Source organism: Emys orbicularis, chromosome 5, assembly GCF_028017835.1.
Source record: "Emys orbicularis isolate rEmyOrb1 chromosome 5, rEmyOrb1.hap1, whole genome shotgun sequence".
NCBI classification, from domain to species: domain Eukaryota; kingdom Metazoa; phylum Chordata; order Testudines; family Emydidae; genus Emys; species Emys orbicularis.
Window position 1 is genome coordinate 33531172 of NC_088687.1, and position 15642 is coordinate 33546813.

The window sequence follows — 15642 nt, forward strand, 5'->3', positions numbered from 1 at the left end:
AAATATCTGTAATAAAAAATAATATAAAGTGAGCACTATACTGTTTGTATTCTGTGTTGTAATAGAAATCAATATATTTGAAAATGTAGAAAAACATCCAAAAATATTTAATAAATTTCAATTGGTATTCTATTGTTTAACAGTGCGATTAATCACGATTAATTTTTTTAATCACAGTTAATTTTTTTGAGTTAACTGCAATTATTCAACAGCCCTAAAAATTATATTGCTGTAATTTACTAAATAATGGATAAAGGAGAACTGGTTAATATAATATATTTGGACTTCCAAAAAGCTTTTTAGGTCCCTAATGAGAGACTAAAAGCCTTTCTGTGAAAGGCCGTGCTCTGTCATAGATCTAAAACTGTAAACAAAGAGTAAGAATAAAAGGTCAGTTTTTAGCCAGGCAGTATGTTATATTGGGTGGTGGGTACATGCAGTGTGCTAGGGTGGGTATTTAATATATTGGTGGTCTGAAAAAGGGGTGGGGTGCAGTGAGAAAGCAAAATTTGCAGACATAAAATTATTTAATTAGTCAAAACCAGAGAAGACTGTGATGAATAGTGGAACCAAAAAAACACAGGTGAATTGTCAGCATGTTGACAAGTGAAATTTAGTATTGACAACTACAAAATTTTCCTTCCAATACGTTTCACCTTGAACTATTAATTCACATTTCTGGATTCTAAGCTATTTCTGAAGACAACCTAGGTTGTTATTGTAAATGAAAACGCTCTTCTTGATAATTAGTAGTAGTCAAAATAGTAAGCAATGTTAGGTTTTATAAAGAATAGGATTGATTATACTGCACTGTTATAATACTGTCATATAAATCAGTGGTGTGCCCTTTCTTGGAATATTGTGTTCAGTTCTGGCACCCTGTCTCAAAAAAGATATGACATAAAAAGGAGTTCATAAACAGGTGATGCAAATAGTTAGTGGAGTGGCGAGACTTGCATATGAAGAGACATGAAAAAGATTGGGTTCATTTAGTTGAGAGAGGAGGTGAATAAGAAGAGACATAAAAGGGATATACAAAATAATGAATAGAATATGAACAATCAAGTTGGTGCTTCTATTTATCCTTTTCAATAATATAAGAACAAGAGGACCTTTAAACTGAAATTTAAATGAATAAATTTAAAATGATAAAAGCAAATACTTTTTGCAGGTAGTACATAATTAGTGTGGTACTCATTGCCACAAGATACCATTGAGGCCATGAGGTTTATAGGCTTCAGAGGAGTATTAGACATATATATGAATGAGAATATCCTTGGTTTCACTATATGGGGTGGAGGGTTTTTTGTATTTTTTTTTCTTTAAATTAGAAATATAAGCTCTCAGGCCTTACTCAGCCAACCACTGACAGCAGTTAAGAAAGGTGGTTATTTCATAAGCGGGAGGTTATTTCATAATTGTCCATTATGGGGTTTCTTGCATATTATCGAAGATACTACTTATATCACCTCCATTACCATAGTATTTGAGTGCTTCACTGACTTTATTCCTCCTCATAACTGTGCAGTATGGAAATATTGTTATCCCCATTGTACAGATAGGGAACTGAGGCACAGAGTGACTAAGTGATTGGCTCAAGGCAGACTGTGACGGGGGGAAATTGAACCCCAGTCTGCCAAGCCCCAGTCTAGTGACCTAACCACTGGATCATCCTTCCTTTCATTACTGTAATGTTTGTAGTACTGGCCACTGTAAATGGCAAGATGCTGGATCAGACAGACAATGGGCCAGTATAAAACTTCCTTTTTTGTTGTGTTCCAGTAAGAGACCTGTGCATGTAAGGAGAGCAGATCATCAACCTTATTTTTGCAGATCAAGTCCATTTTTAAGTTAGCATATGAGCATCTCACTCTGCTAAATAAATTTTCCCACTTTCTTTATCTTAAAAAGCAACAAAATAGATCTTTTTAAATTGAAATTTCATTTCCATGCTGAGCCCTTGTGTGCCAAGTTTCAGCCTGCTGCATATTTTAAATAGCCTTATAAACCCCCTGAAAATGAGAGATTATAGTAGAGACAGACAAATTCTTAACTGTGACAGTACTGGTATGCAGCATTATGATGATATTAACCTGGAGGTCAGAAGAGAGATAGAAAGCCATGGTATGCAGATCAAAGGATTGAACACAAACAGTGCTCTTTTTTTTAACAATTCCTTGACAGTAGAGTTCTTAAAAGCTGAAGTTAGAATTAGATCTATGAACTGTTACCTGTTAGAAAACAAAATTGTCCTTGTGCTGTTGGACTCAACATTGCTTATAGTCATTTTCTCAGAGTTCTTTTAATTCAAGAAATCACATCCTGAGTTTGGCTGGTTACTAATATCTGTTCTGATTATGTCAATATGTTATATGGAGCCTTGTAAACAGGAAAACTCACAAGAAAGGAACTTCAAGTTCCTCAAGCAGTACATTATTCCAATGTCTGTGATAAGGGTTCTGTTATCCCACATACTTCATATCTTTGGGGATTTAACAGAGACCTAGAGATACAGTCTATGCTACTGAAACGCAGACCGTAAATACTGAACAAAGAAAAAGAGCAGGTAATACAGCCCACAGATCACAAGAGTGGCCTGAGCAGTTACCATAGGTGGATGTATGAGAGAGAAGGATAACCACTTTCCATGTGCGTTAAATTCCATTATTATATACATCAAAGCGAAACTGAGTTGCCCTGAGATGGGCTTACACTGTAGTCTTTGCTTGCTCAGTACAAAACCAGAGTTACTGGTGTTTCGGAGATACTAGTAGAAGTTCTGTGGCCACTGAGATATGATTTGACAAGAAGCAACGATTAAGGAATAGAGAAAAGGTTCTGAATAGAATTCTTAGCTCTCTGCTGGGTCCATTGATAAAATCCTTATGAAGTCTATTATATGCTGAACTCCTTGATGATCTTGGTAGAGTGATTCTCTAGTGTCTTGTGAAAGCCCAGCATGAGATAAAGACTCCTGGAGACTTCCAGGCAAGCAGTGATGGAGCAGCTTGCCACTGCTGGTGGATTGTCCAGAGAGGTTAAAGTTCACTATTTTCACTGTGCTTAACATCAAGAAGAATTCAGTCAGGCAAGGCTCTGCAAGCTGGAACCAGAGTACATGTCCAAGCTGTACTTTTTAGGAGAGTGGCATGAACGCTCTTTTAAAAGAGTTTTCTAAATTATAGGGTTGGAAATAAGAAATCCCAATAAATGTGGCATGATGATAAAAGGGATTAAGAATACTTACATCTCACGCTTTTTAGAAGAGACCGGAAGCCTTTATTTGCGGTAGCTTTCCTTAAACTGAAATAATAAAGATATATTGCTGATTTGGGAGTATTTCTTCTTTTGTAAGGAGGATCTCTTATGTAATTGCCCTTTCCTGGAATTTATGTTGCTGATACTGACAGCTCCTTGCTTATCTAGGTAGAAAGAATTAGTTATGTAGCTTAACTGAGCGGAGAAAACTCAGATGTGGAAAAAAATTGCTGCTATCAAGAAAAGATGTTTTTAGATTAATTCTGTCCCTTTCCCTCACTTCACCTCATTGTATATTGTGGCATCTCAAACCCTAGATAATTTTTACTTGTCATCAAATGTAATCAATAATCACAAAGGGACTTGGACAAATAATAGCCTGGATACTTAATTTCCTTGCTTTGTCAGTTAAAATTAAGCAATTGACAACTAGATTTTATCTTTTTTTTTTTAAAACAAAAATTGTGAAGTAACTGTTCTAGGTGTTATAATGAGAAGCTATTGTTCTGAAAAGTTCAAAAAGTGAAATTGTGTCCGCAAAGAAAATTGTTTTTCCAAATATATGTTGGTGTTAGTGAGCAACCAGATGAAAGGCAGTGTGCATGCAATGAAAGTTTAGTATTTTATTATATAAGGAGGAAATCTACAACCTATTAGTTTCTTTTCTTGAAGCTGTCACTCACTTTTAATTTATTGCACTTGAATTTTGCTTATGTTCTGAATAACGATATTCTGAAATACGGGTTGCATTCTCATAAATACAATACATTTGATTTTCTGACTTTGCGGCTGCCAAATTCAGAATCTGACATTACTTCAGCTGTGGGATAAGATGCTGCTACTCTGTCTTTCTAGAAGGCAGCGAATTCATTGTCTCCTAATGGAGGTGGAAGGTAGTTGGCTTTTGTGGCTTTGTTTATCCGTTTTGTTTTTTAAATTCATATCTATGCCTAGACTGATGTGATAAATAATGTGTCCATTTCTTGTACCTGAAAAGAGTTGTCTTTGAGATTATTAGCTGTTGTGTTATTTGAGTTGTACTCCATATGAATAAAGTTCAATGACTTCTTTTTCATTTCCTTTCAAAGAAGCTACTATGGCTGCTACAGTGAACCTGGAACTTGATCCCATCTTTTTGAAAGCCCTGGGCTTCCTGCATTCAAAGAGTAAGGATTCTGCTGAAAAGCTAAAAGCTCTGCTTGATGAGTCTTTGGCCAGAGGAATTGATTCAAGCTATCGTCCTTCACAAAAGGTATTCGCATGAATAGAACATGTAGGTCGTTTTTATATGCAGTATTAAAGCTCCAGCTATTCCTGTTTCAAGTTTTATAGCTGAAGAACTATGAGAGTCAGAAAGGGGGAGAAAACAGACTTGCGGAGTAGCTATGTTATTACTTGATCACTGACCTTTATGCATTTGATTCTGGTGCCATTGAAGTTAGAGGAAAAATTCATATTGACTTCAGTGGCACAGTGTCTGGTCTTGGAAGAGAGCTGTTCCCTGTTAGGGTGGGAGGGGCTCTTTGTAACATGGTGCTTTCTGAATACTTTTATCCTGGCTTTGGTGGTGGTGTGTCTGTTACTTCTGTACCATGTTGCTCATCCATCCTGAATCAAAAATTAGAACTAAAAGCTCATAAAAATGCAGGTTAATTATTGTTGATGAGTGTAAATCTTAAGCGGTGTAGCCAGATAATGGTAAAACCACATCAGTTTTCTGTACATTCTGTTGATTAATTTGTATGCAGCAAGAAGAAAAAAAAAGTTGAGGGGCAGGTTTTAAAGTCAAAATGATTTGCAGAACCAAAACAACTAGCACACATGACAAATGAAAAAAAATTGTGTGTCATGTTCTATTCTGTATAGGTTCTTATGTCATGCTCATCACTGTAGTGTCTGAGCTTCTTCCAGTAGTGCATTAAGCGAACAATTACTAAACACTGTTTAAGATGGAGAATATTATATTAAAGGGACCTCACCAATAAACTACTGTTTTCCACTGCCAAGTGGATAACCTGTATTAAGTGCCCAGTTGTGGTTTCTTGTTTCCAAAGGAACTGAAATTTCAGTCATGGCACCTTGCTCAGTCTCTGATTTTCACACATATTGCTTTGGCTTTTGGGACTAATTTAATCACTTATGTTCAAAATTGACCTGATTATTATCCATCACTGACACAAATAAGCAGTTATTGACTTGTGTTGAGATGCATATCAAGATTTATTGACCCAAGAGGTAAATATTGACCAAGATTAAGCAAAGATCAATATTTTCCTCCCAGAAGGAATGAGATATTGATGTTCACTGACACCAGAAGCCAATTTATATATGGTTACGTAAATTGAATTTTGTCATCAGAACTATCTGAAAATATCTGCTCATTGTGGCTGTGAATTTTGGAAGTATGAAAGTTTTACCTTTGATATTAACGTTCCAAAGGGAAGATGCACTTAGGGATCCAGAAAAATAAACAAACTTCTCTCTGAAATGGTGAATAGTAAGAGGAGATGGAGGTGGGGTAGAATTCACTCCAGAGGGCCAAGGTACACTTATTCACATATGTGATTTGATTGGTTAATGTTGTTCTAGATCCCAGTAATATTTACCTCTGAGAAGATTAAAAAAAAATGGAAACACTTGTTATACGACTGGTTATACAATGTTGTGCCATTTTTTAAATGAGTGTATAGAAAATATGATGCTTACCTAGATTTGTGACCTAAGCAGTTGCAAAGTAGCAAGTGTCTTATGTGTTATGTTTATCAGCATTTTTTTCATTTTTTTAGGAAGTAGAGCAACCCAAAGTGTCTATTACCAAGCCAATTTCCAGTAAGCAGGAGCCTAAAGCTTCGTCCAGTCTGCCTTCAGGCAACAATAATGGCAAGCCCATCACAACAGAAAAGGTGAAAAAAGAAACAGAGAAGAGGACTGCTGATAAAGTAAGCCCAATTTTGGTTCTAATAGTGAAATAATAGTGGACTAAAAGAGCTCCTTTTGTGCTTGAATTTAAAATTATTATTCATCCAAAATCAAATTGTTCATGCAGAACTTGGCTATTCTGACTCATTGTAGTTGCATCTGCAGCATGTCACCTCTCGCTCCATAGGATCATAAGTTAGCACAGACCCGACAGTACAACAGAAGATTTATCATAACTTTTCCCAAATGTCTTTATATACTACTTTTTTTGGGGAGGAGAAGAATCAATAAAAATATGCTAAACTGTTTTATATATATATATATATATATATAAGACCACTGAATCTTTTACAAATCATTGTGAGTTGTGCAACTGATGACTTTTCTATGCTTTTAGTTCACAAATGTTATGGTGGGAATGTATTTCTATCTCTAGGAAAGCATGCCAGATGTATTGTGCAGATCCACAGCGCATAATTTACCTACTTGTATTTGTAAATTAATTATGCCAGTTAGTTGTTTAGATAACAACTAACCACTAACTTTTCACATTTTCACCATCTCTGTGTGTGGTGTTTAATAGATGAAAGTGGAAATTGGTGAAGGAGTTGATGTTCCAAAGAAACCCAGGCTAGAGAAGCAAGAGACTCGTTCGTCCCCTATCACAGTCCAGACTAGCAAGGATTTATCCATGCCTGATCTGTCTAGTTTTGATGAAACCAGTGCTGATGATTTTGCCATGGAAATGGGCTTAGCCTGCGTTGTTTGCCGGTAAGTGACTCATGCTTTGTCAGACACACACACTCCTTCTAATGAGTTCTTCTATGAAAATGACAAATTAGTTCTATATTTGTCGTCTCTCAGTGTCTCCATATCAAATTAGACCAGAGTTTTTTTTATTTTATAAATAATCTTAGACCTGATTGTAGAAAGCACTTCAATGGGACTTAAGCACATACCTCAAATTAATCATATGTTTAAGTGGCTTCCTGAATACAGATGCTTTCCTGAAATGTGAGGCCTTTAAGAAGAAAAATTTCTAAGTCACAGTAAGACAAATATCAAGTCTTTGGAGGAATTATTTACCATAACAATGTTTTGCTAATGATAAGACTTCTGCACATCTTGGGTGGAGCGGGAGAATCATTGAACATCTTAAGTAGCCAGTATATAAATATTGCACAACAAGTATTCATTTTAAATATTGGTAGTCAAACTTTACAGTTAATCACTACCTATGAGCAGTGCGCTTCAAGTTAGGCTCTATTCTGAAGTGTGTTTTAAAAGTGACATTGATAACATTCTATGTTTGTTTTTCCATGTTTCCAAAATGATTTTCAATTGGTTTACAAGTAAAAATGGTTTGTTTTTGTTTTGTTTTTTTGAATGGCCAGCCCTGAAAATTGATCTGGGAATTAATGAGTGAAGATGGGTTTGTCTGACTTATGCATCTTCACTACTAATAATGACTTTGAAATTGTAACTTAAGTGACAATTCTGTTGGTGACGTACAAGCTTTGCAGGGCTAGTAGAAGGAAAAAGTAGCAAGCACGTATTTTGTGACACGGATCAAAGTTGTTGAATAAGAAAATTTATCTTATTTATTTACTTACTTACTTATTCAGTTACTTTTCAGGCTCTTGCTGTGTTAATTAAGGAGTATCTCGGGTCCAACAATGGATAAGTTGTTGCAGTTACAACTTCAAACAGTTAATTGTGGTTTGAATTTTTGTGTCAAGTTATTGCAGACTTTTATGATGATTGTTATAAATGGGAGAAAGTCTTTTTAATCTTTTATTAAAGACACAGAAAAAGAAGGAAAAACAGTTAAAGCATTTGAAATGCAAAGTATTAAGTAAAGCTTTCATTTTAACAATTTACATTATTCCCTTTTAGCTGAATAGAGTCTTTTACCCCTATTTGACAGACTTTTTAGATGGTATTAACAATGGTATTAACTGTCCTTTTGAGGGGAAAAGGTTTTGAGTTTAGCTGGTCTTGAGATGTTACTGCTGCTGTTGTCCTTGAAGTCAGATCCAGTTTCTTTTAAGACAAAAAAACATGCACAAAAGAAGAGGTAAAAGAACAGCCAAGAAAGAAAATGCAGCTTTTGTCTGTGGAGCTGATTTACACTTGCAGTCTTGCTGCTGGAGAAGCACAAGCCCAGCATATGTTTTTTCAGCCACTCCATGACTTGGCAAACTTTTACCATTGTCAGGCTTGTTAAGGCATTGCTTTTAGCTAGCCTTTTTGGTTACGGGTTTATAGCTCTGTTGCAAAAGATGGAACTCCCTGCAGCAAGGGAGGTTTAGGTTGGACATTAGGAAAAAGTTCCTAACTGTCAGGGTGGTTAAGCACTGGAATAAATTGTCTAGGGAGGGTTGTGGAATCTCCATCTCTGGAGATATTTAAGAGTAGGTTAGATAAATGTCTATCAGGGATGGTCTAGACTAGTGGTTCCCAAACTGGGGTAATTTTACAGGGGGTTCCCGGGAAAAAATTCCTAATGGCACACAGAGCTGTCCCTAGGGACCCCAAGCAGCACAGGGCCAGCAGCCTGGAGCCCCTGGACTTCCAAGAGCTAAGCAGATCAAAGCAAGCATATCTATCACACTGAGGAGATTTAAACTTCAAGACTCCTTATAAGGAATGGAAAGGGAGGTGGATATTTTTTGCTGTTCTTAAAATTAAATAGGCAGCTAGGATTGTTTTTAAAATTATTATGAAGTTTAAGTTTTGTTGTAACGTGCATTGTTTGTCTCGACTGCTCAAGCCCCGAATGCTTGTGTAGGAGGAACTCTTTGGATTGGCTTCTTAAATACCTTCATGCTGTTTCACATCTGATACTCCTTGATGAAACATAGGAGCCTTGTCTTATAACAGGCTTATTCAAAGTGATACAAGCTACAAAAGTGAGATCTTGGAAGAGTGTTGCTGTTTTCATAATGTAATACATAAGAACATAAGAATGGCCATACTGGGTCAGACCAAAGGTCCATCCAGCCCAGTATCCTGTCTGCCGACAATGGCCAATGCCAGGTGCCCCAGACGGAGTGAACCTAACAAGAAATGATCAAGTGATCTCTCTCCTGCCATCCATCTCCACCCTCTGACAAACAGAGGCTAGGGACACCATTCCTTACCCATCCTGGCTAATAGCCATTAATGGACTTAGCCTCCATGAATTTATCCAGTTCTCTTTTAAACCCTGTTATAGTCCTAGCCTTCACAACTTCCTCAGGTAAGGAGTTCCACAGGTTGACTGCCCATTAATTTCATTTGGTGGCCCCTAGTTCTTGTATTATGGGAACAAGTAAATAACTTTTCCTTATTCACTTTCTCCACACCACTCATGATTTTATATACCACAATCATATCCCCCCCCTTAGTCTCCTCTTTTCCAAGCTGAAAAGTCCTCGCCTCTTTAATCTCTCCTCATATGGGACCCGTTCCCAACCCCTAATCATTTTAGTTGCCCTTTTCTGAACCTTTTCTAATGCCAGTAGATCTTTTTTGAGGTGAGGGGACCACATCTGTACACAGTACAGACACATGTTTGTTGACCTCTTCAAAGAACTCTAATAGATTAGTAAGGCATGATTTCCCTTTACAGAAACCATGTTGACTTTTGCCCAACAATTTATGTTCTTCTATGTGTCTGACAATTTTATTCTTTACTATTGTTTCAACTAATTTGCCCAGTACTGACGTTAGACTTACCGGTCTGTAATTGCCGGGATCACCTCTAGAGCCCTTTTTAAATATTGGCATTAAATTAGTCGTTGGTTACAGAAGCCGATTTAAAGGACAGGTTACAAACCCTAGTTAATAGTTCCACAATTTCACATTTGAGTTCTTTCAGAACTCTTGGGTGAATGCCATCTGGTCCCGGTGACTTGTTACAGTTAAGTTTCTCAATTAAATCCCTGGAAATATTCATTTTTAGGAGGGGGTTCACGAGACTTGACATTTTAGTGAAAAGGGTTCACAGGTTGTCAAAGTTTGGGAACCACTGGTCTGTGGTCCTGCCAGGAGGGCAGGGGATTGGACTTGATGACCTCTCGAGGTCCCTTCCAGTCCTAGAATCTATGAATCTCTCTTTGGCAGAAACTGGAGTTCCCTTATTTACACTGTGATATCCTCAGCAAGCCAGACTACCTAAAAGGCCACCAGCTGCACTTAACTCTCTCTGCGGAGGCTATGCCCAGTGTAATTGCCAGCGATTACAAGTAACCACACAGCTCTTTCTAAGCAAGCACATTGTTCTTAAGGTGAAAGCATTACAACAATAAAAGAACCCCCGTGCATGCTAAAGAGCTAACTAGAAGTCACCCCCGAATCCAACCTCAGGCAGTGGTGTCAGTCCTGCAAAACCCACAACTGGGTTTCACCATAGTTACAAGTCTATAATTGTCTCAGATTCAGAACCAGAACAAAGTCTGGCCATTTTAGCTGTTTCTTTATACAGCTCAGGCTACGTACACACTACACCTTATGTCGATATAAGTTATGTCACTCGGGGTGTGAATAAGCCACCCCTCTGAGCAATGTAAGTTACACTGACCTAAGCACCAGTGTGGACAGCGCTATGTCAGCAGGAGAGGTCTCTCCTGTTGGCTTAGGGCTACTGCACTAGCAGCGCTATAGTGACACAGCTGCAAACTCTGTAGAGTAGCCATAGCCTCGGCCTTTGGTCACCAGTCTCTGGGCACAGAATTGGCAGACAGAGGCCCTCTGCTCAGGGCATAACTTCAAAAATCAGGTTTTTTGCATAACTAGAAATGGGGAATTTACATTAACTTTCCTCTAGGTATTTCCCAAGAAATCCACTTAACACTTAAACTTTACATTTAGTACAATGGACTCCAAAGATACTTAAACTGAATTCAATAAGATTTTTCAAGAAAATTGTAGGAAGCTGCCATATTTGTCACAACTTTATCCCAGTTCTTCTAACTGAAACAATACAGTTTGGACCAGTCTTTCTATCTTCAACTTTTGCTTACCTTTATAAAAATTGTATTTAATAGTCAGAGTTGAACTTTTGTTACCTGGGGCAACTTAGAATACAGGCCTGTGCACAACATCCCAACCACATTTTAAGACAGCAGATAAGATGCTGTTTATTAGATTTATTACAACTATGTAAGACGCGTTCTTACTCTGTCAAATGTTTTATTTACCTGTCCTTGCTTCCTCAGTACTACTCAAGGACACTAATGCTTGTGTCCTGCTATAGCCTTGAATTAGAAAGTTGTTGTTTTTTTTTAATTAAGGCTTACTGAGTGAGGCTTCAGTTGTTAGGGCTGGGATTTCCAGTATTAACTCCTGCTTCAATATTGGTGCTTTTTTGTTTAATCTGAGCAGAAATACTGAATACTGTAAACAAATATGGTTTAGACTCTTTTAAAAATCTACAAAAAAGTGTCAATGTTAAACACAACATTTTAATAATAAGGTGTTGAATTCTTCTGTAAAGTAAAGCAAATACGTATAGTGTTTTGAAAGTGAAACTTCATAATATTTGGCTAACTGCTAATGAAAACTTCATATCCAAATGTGAAACACTTAGCTAAACTGCATTAAGAAGAAAAGGAGAGCCCAAATATTATTATTATTATAACTTATTTGCATTGCAATAGCACTGAGGAACCCCAGTCCTGGCAAGGACCCTGTTGTGTGAGGAAGTGTACAAACACAGAACAAAAAGACAGTCATTTGCCAGTTTATCTGTACTGCTATCTGTGTTATTTCCATTTTACACATAGGGAATCTGAAATGCAGAGAGATGAAGTGACTTGCTCAATGTCACATATCAAGTCACTGCAGAGCCAGCATTAGAATGGAAGTGTTCTAACTCCCTGAAACATGCACTAACAGTGAGACTGCTTATTCACTTTTCTCACTATTGTAGAGTGAGATCTGAGTGCAGCTTTGCAAATTAGAGGAGTGCAAGTAGCAGTGCTAGAGTGACCCCCATTTTCTTTTCTTTTCTGTTTTGTTTTTTTTTGTTTGTTTTTTTTTAAATGTCAGTATGGGAGGGTGGTACAAAATCCCCTCCCTCTAACGCAGAGGTGGGCAAACTATGGCCCGGGAGCCACAGCCCCACCCCAGAGCCCACACACCCAGCCGGAGCCCTCACACCCTCCTGCACCCCAACCCCCAATTTCGTGAGCATTCATGGCCCGCCATACAATTTCCATACCCAAATGTGGCCCTTGGGCCAAAAAGTTTACCCCCCTTCCTCCCCCGGCTCTAATGCCTGGCCCTCCCTTCCGCCTACAGATGTTTAAGGAAAAAACACAAGTCACTAGTTATGGGAACCTTAAAGAATCAAAAGCAAAAATATTACAAAAGAAAATGTTGTGTGTGACTTGCAGTTGACATTGAAATCCTGTCAAAGAAAGAGCATTTAGGAAAAATCCGCATTCTCTTTTCAAGAATAGCCTTCTAAACTGTAATGAATAAATTAATTTTGTCTCCATTTTTAAAAGATACAAACCCATTCAGGCTGTCTCTTGATTTAAAGACTAGCTTAAAGTAAGTCAGGCTTTGACTTTTCTTGGCATGAAAAGTTTATTTTTTTGTAATCCATCCAAAATTGTCCTTTATAGTTTTAAAATATGGAGATTAGTGTGTTCCCTTGTCACATGCAGTTGAAACAGAGATGCTTTGTTCTGACCCAATCTATTTTTCAAGAATCAAATGGCTTCTGAAATATCCTGAATATAAATAATGTGCTCCAGAATTTCTGAAACATTTCTTTCTTTGTTTTTTAAATAGCCTAGTTAAAAAAGAAATAGATATTTTTCAGAAATTGTTCTTACAGCTATATCGACAACATCTTCTGATTTCATTTCCTTGTTATATAAAGAAAAAAGGTACTACCTTTCCCCACCCATCCACAAATAGAGTTTCCATGGTTACCTAGGTACCTGCTCCTCAGGGAGATGAGCAAAAGCAGCTTAGCAATTAAATAGCCTGATTTGTCATCTGAAAGACGAAATCATTAGGAAAATGTGATTTGACTATTTCACAGACATACTTCCAGTCTTGGGTATGTCACTAATTTGTCACTTATACAATGTGATTTTTTTCAGCAGAGGCCCACACAAAACTAAGTCCTCATCACCAGCTTACATATTTCTTTCAAAGCAGAACTGCATAGCTAATCCTTTCTGTTCCATCTCTTCATGATGTTGGCATTATCTTATGTTTCTAATGTCTGTCTGTGATGGGGAGCGAAGGATGGTTACTAAAAGTTCCACAGAATAGTGTACTACTTGCATCCTGGGTTTTTTGACTCCTTTAACTGAAAGAATTAGTCCTGGGGGAATTCCGTGCCAAAAAATTTAAAATTTCACACACAATATTTTAAAATACTGCATATTTTATTTGTCAAAATAGCACAGTATAATCACACCAGTTTCAATTATTTTGGTAATTTATTTTAAAATACCTGTCAGCAACTATGTCTGTAACAATACAGACAACAAAAAAGATGCAGGAAATGTTTTTTGACAAATAGATTCCTTACTAGGCATATTAATACATAACTCTGAGTAATAATTCATTGAAACTACTGTACAGAAACATATTTCCCACCTCCCTCAGAAGGAGGGGAGTCAAGGATAACAGAGGAGCTGAGCAAGAGGGAAGTAATTACTGGGAAGGAGCCTGGGTGTAAACTTGGAGGGTTATTGAGTGTGGGTGGGAGAAGTATGGAACAGATTTTGGGTGGGGGGAAGGATTGTTAGGGAGCCTCTGCCATGCTGACCCCTAGCTTCTCATTCAGTCAGGCACATCTGCCCCATCCCCATATGTCCCTATACCCCCCCATCCCTGTGTGTCCCTGCACCCCCCCCCCCATCCCCAGGTGTCCTTGCACCCCCACTCAGCCACTTCCCTCTCCCCATGTGTCCCTGCAGCCACCTGTCCACATGTGTCCCTGCACCCCCACTCCCACTCAGCCCCTGCCCCAGTCTGTCCCCCACACTATCCCTTCTGAACACCAGTCTGTGACACACACCCCAGCAGCCCCACGTGCCCCATGCTGTCCATCCCCCCATATTCTGACCCGGCCCCATGGGCAGTTTGCTGTGAGGAAGGCAGCCTCTTTCTCTTCCCTATCTGCAGCTGGGGCTGCTCCTGCCCGGGAGTGGCTGCTCTCTGTTCTGGTGCCACAGCAGCCCTTGGTGGTCAAAACGAGTAATTGCAACTCCTTTCTGGCAGAATGTATTTTCTGTGGGGGGGAGGGGGAATTCTGAATGGCACATGGATTCTGCACGGGCACAGTGGCACAGAATTCCCCCAGGAGTATAAGAATGGTTGTCATTGAGACTCTATTTGTTGAGCAATACAGTTCAACATCTTACAACAGTATTGTTCCCTAGGCACTCAGATGGTATAGTAATAGTAATAGTAATGGAACATTTTTCAGAGCTTTATACATCATAAGGGAACAAACCAAATGACTTTTTCCTTTACAGGTGACTTGTAGATGTGTTTATAATAATAATCTAAAATTCTGAGCTTTTCTTTAGAGTCTACTTCAAAGCAACAAAAAGTTTGAAAGATGGTTGTTAGGAAGAACTCATACAGTAGAAAAGGGATCTTTTTCATTTTGCTAAGAATAGAAAGTGTATCCATAGCATAAGAATATTTCTAATTTTTTATATTAAGCCTTACAAAGATTACAATGACTAGATAACCTTAAAGTGCTTTCATCAGTAACGTGTTCTCAATTGTTTGTTTTGCAGGCAAATGACAGTTACTTCTGGAAATCAGTTAGTAGAGTGTCAGGAGTGCCATAATCTCTACCACCAGGATTGTCATAAACCTCAGGTGACAGACAAAGAAGTCAATGATCCTCGCCTAGTGTGGTATTGTGCCCGCTGTACCAGGCAGATGAAGAGAATGGTAAGAGTCAGCTTTTTGTCTAACATGAGTAGTATTTGGAGACAGCAATTCGTTTGGGCTCTGTGATAACTGAAGGGCAGGGGGAGCTCCCTTATGGACACCCAGTCAGCCAGTTAGCTGTAAAATCCCTCTTGGTGTCTGTTCGCTGCTTGATTTACCTGTAAAGGGTTAAAATCCCCACTCTGTCACTCCACGTGCAGGAAGTGGGGGCCTGCAAGGATTTTAAAAATTAATACTTGCCACTCCAGGCTTGTATTACACTCCCAAGGTTACAGCTTCTCTCTGGCCTTGGTAAACGCTGTCACCACCCAAATGCAAAAAACTCCCTTTGAACCCAGGAAGGAGCACTTGGGAGTTCCTCCCTGTGGGGTACTCTCAAGCCCTTTCACACACACACACCCTCCGGGGAACATCTGAGAAAGAAAGCAAAGGAAATTAGCTGTGGCTACCAGCTAATCGAACAACATGCACAAACCTCTTAGGACACTAAAAATCCAATCCTGTTCTTAAAAAAGGTAAATTTTATTAAAAACAAAAAGAAAGAAA

The 15642-nt window shown here is 38.3% G+C and overlaps 1 protein-coding gene across 1 annotated transcript in view; it reads left to right on the forward strand.

The window, feature by feature from the left end:
- The window catches only part of INTS12 (integrator complex subunit 12), a 30703-nt gene that overhangs the window by 7886 nt on the left and 7175 nt on the right, over positions 1-15642 (forward strand). Inside the window, exons 2-5 of the mRNA XM_065405229.1 lie at positions 4347-4510; positions 6045-6197; positions 6761-6948; positions 14937-15096. Coding sequence (XP_065261301.1) covers positions 4355-4510; positions 6045-6197; positions 6761-6948; positions 14937-15096 — 657 coding nt within the window. The 5' untranslated portion in view covers positions 4347-4354. The remainder of the gene's footprint in view (positions 1-4346; positions 4511-6044; positions 6198-6760; positions 6949-14936; positions 15097-15642) is intronic.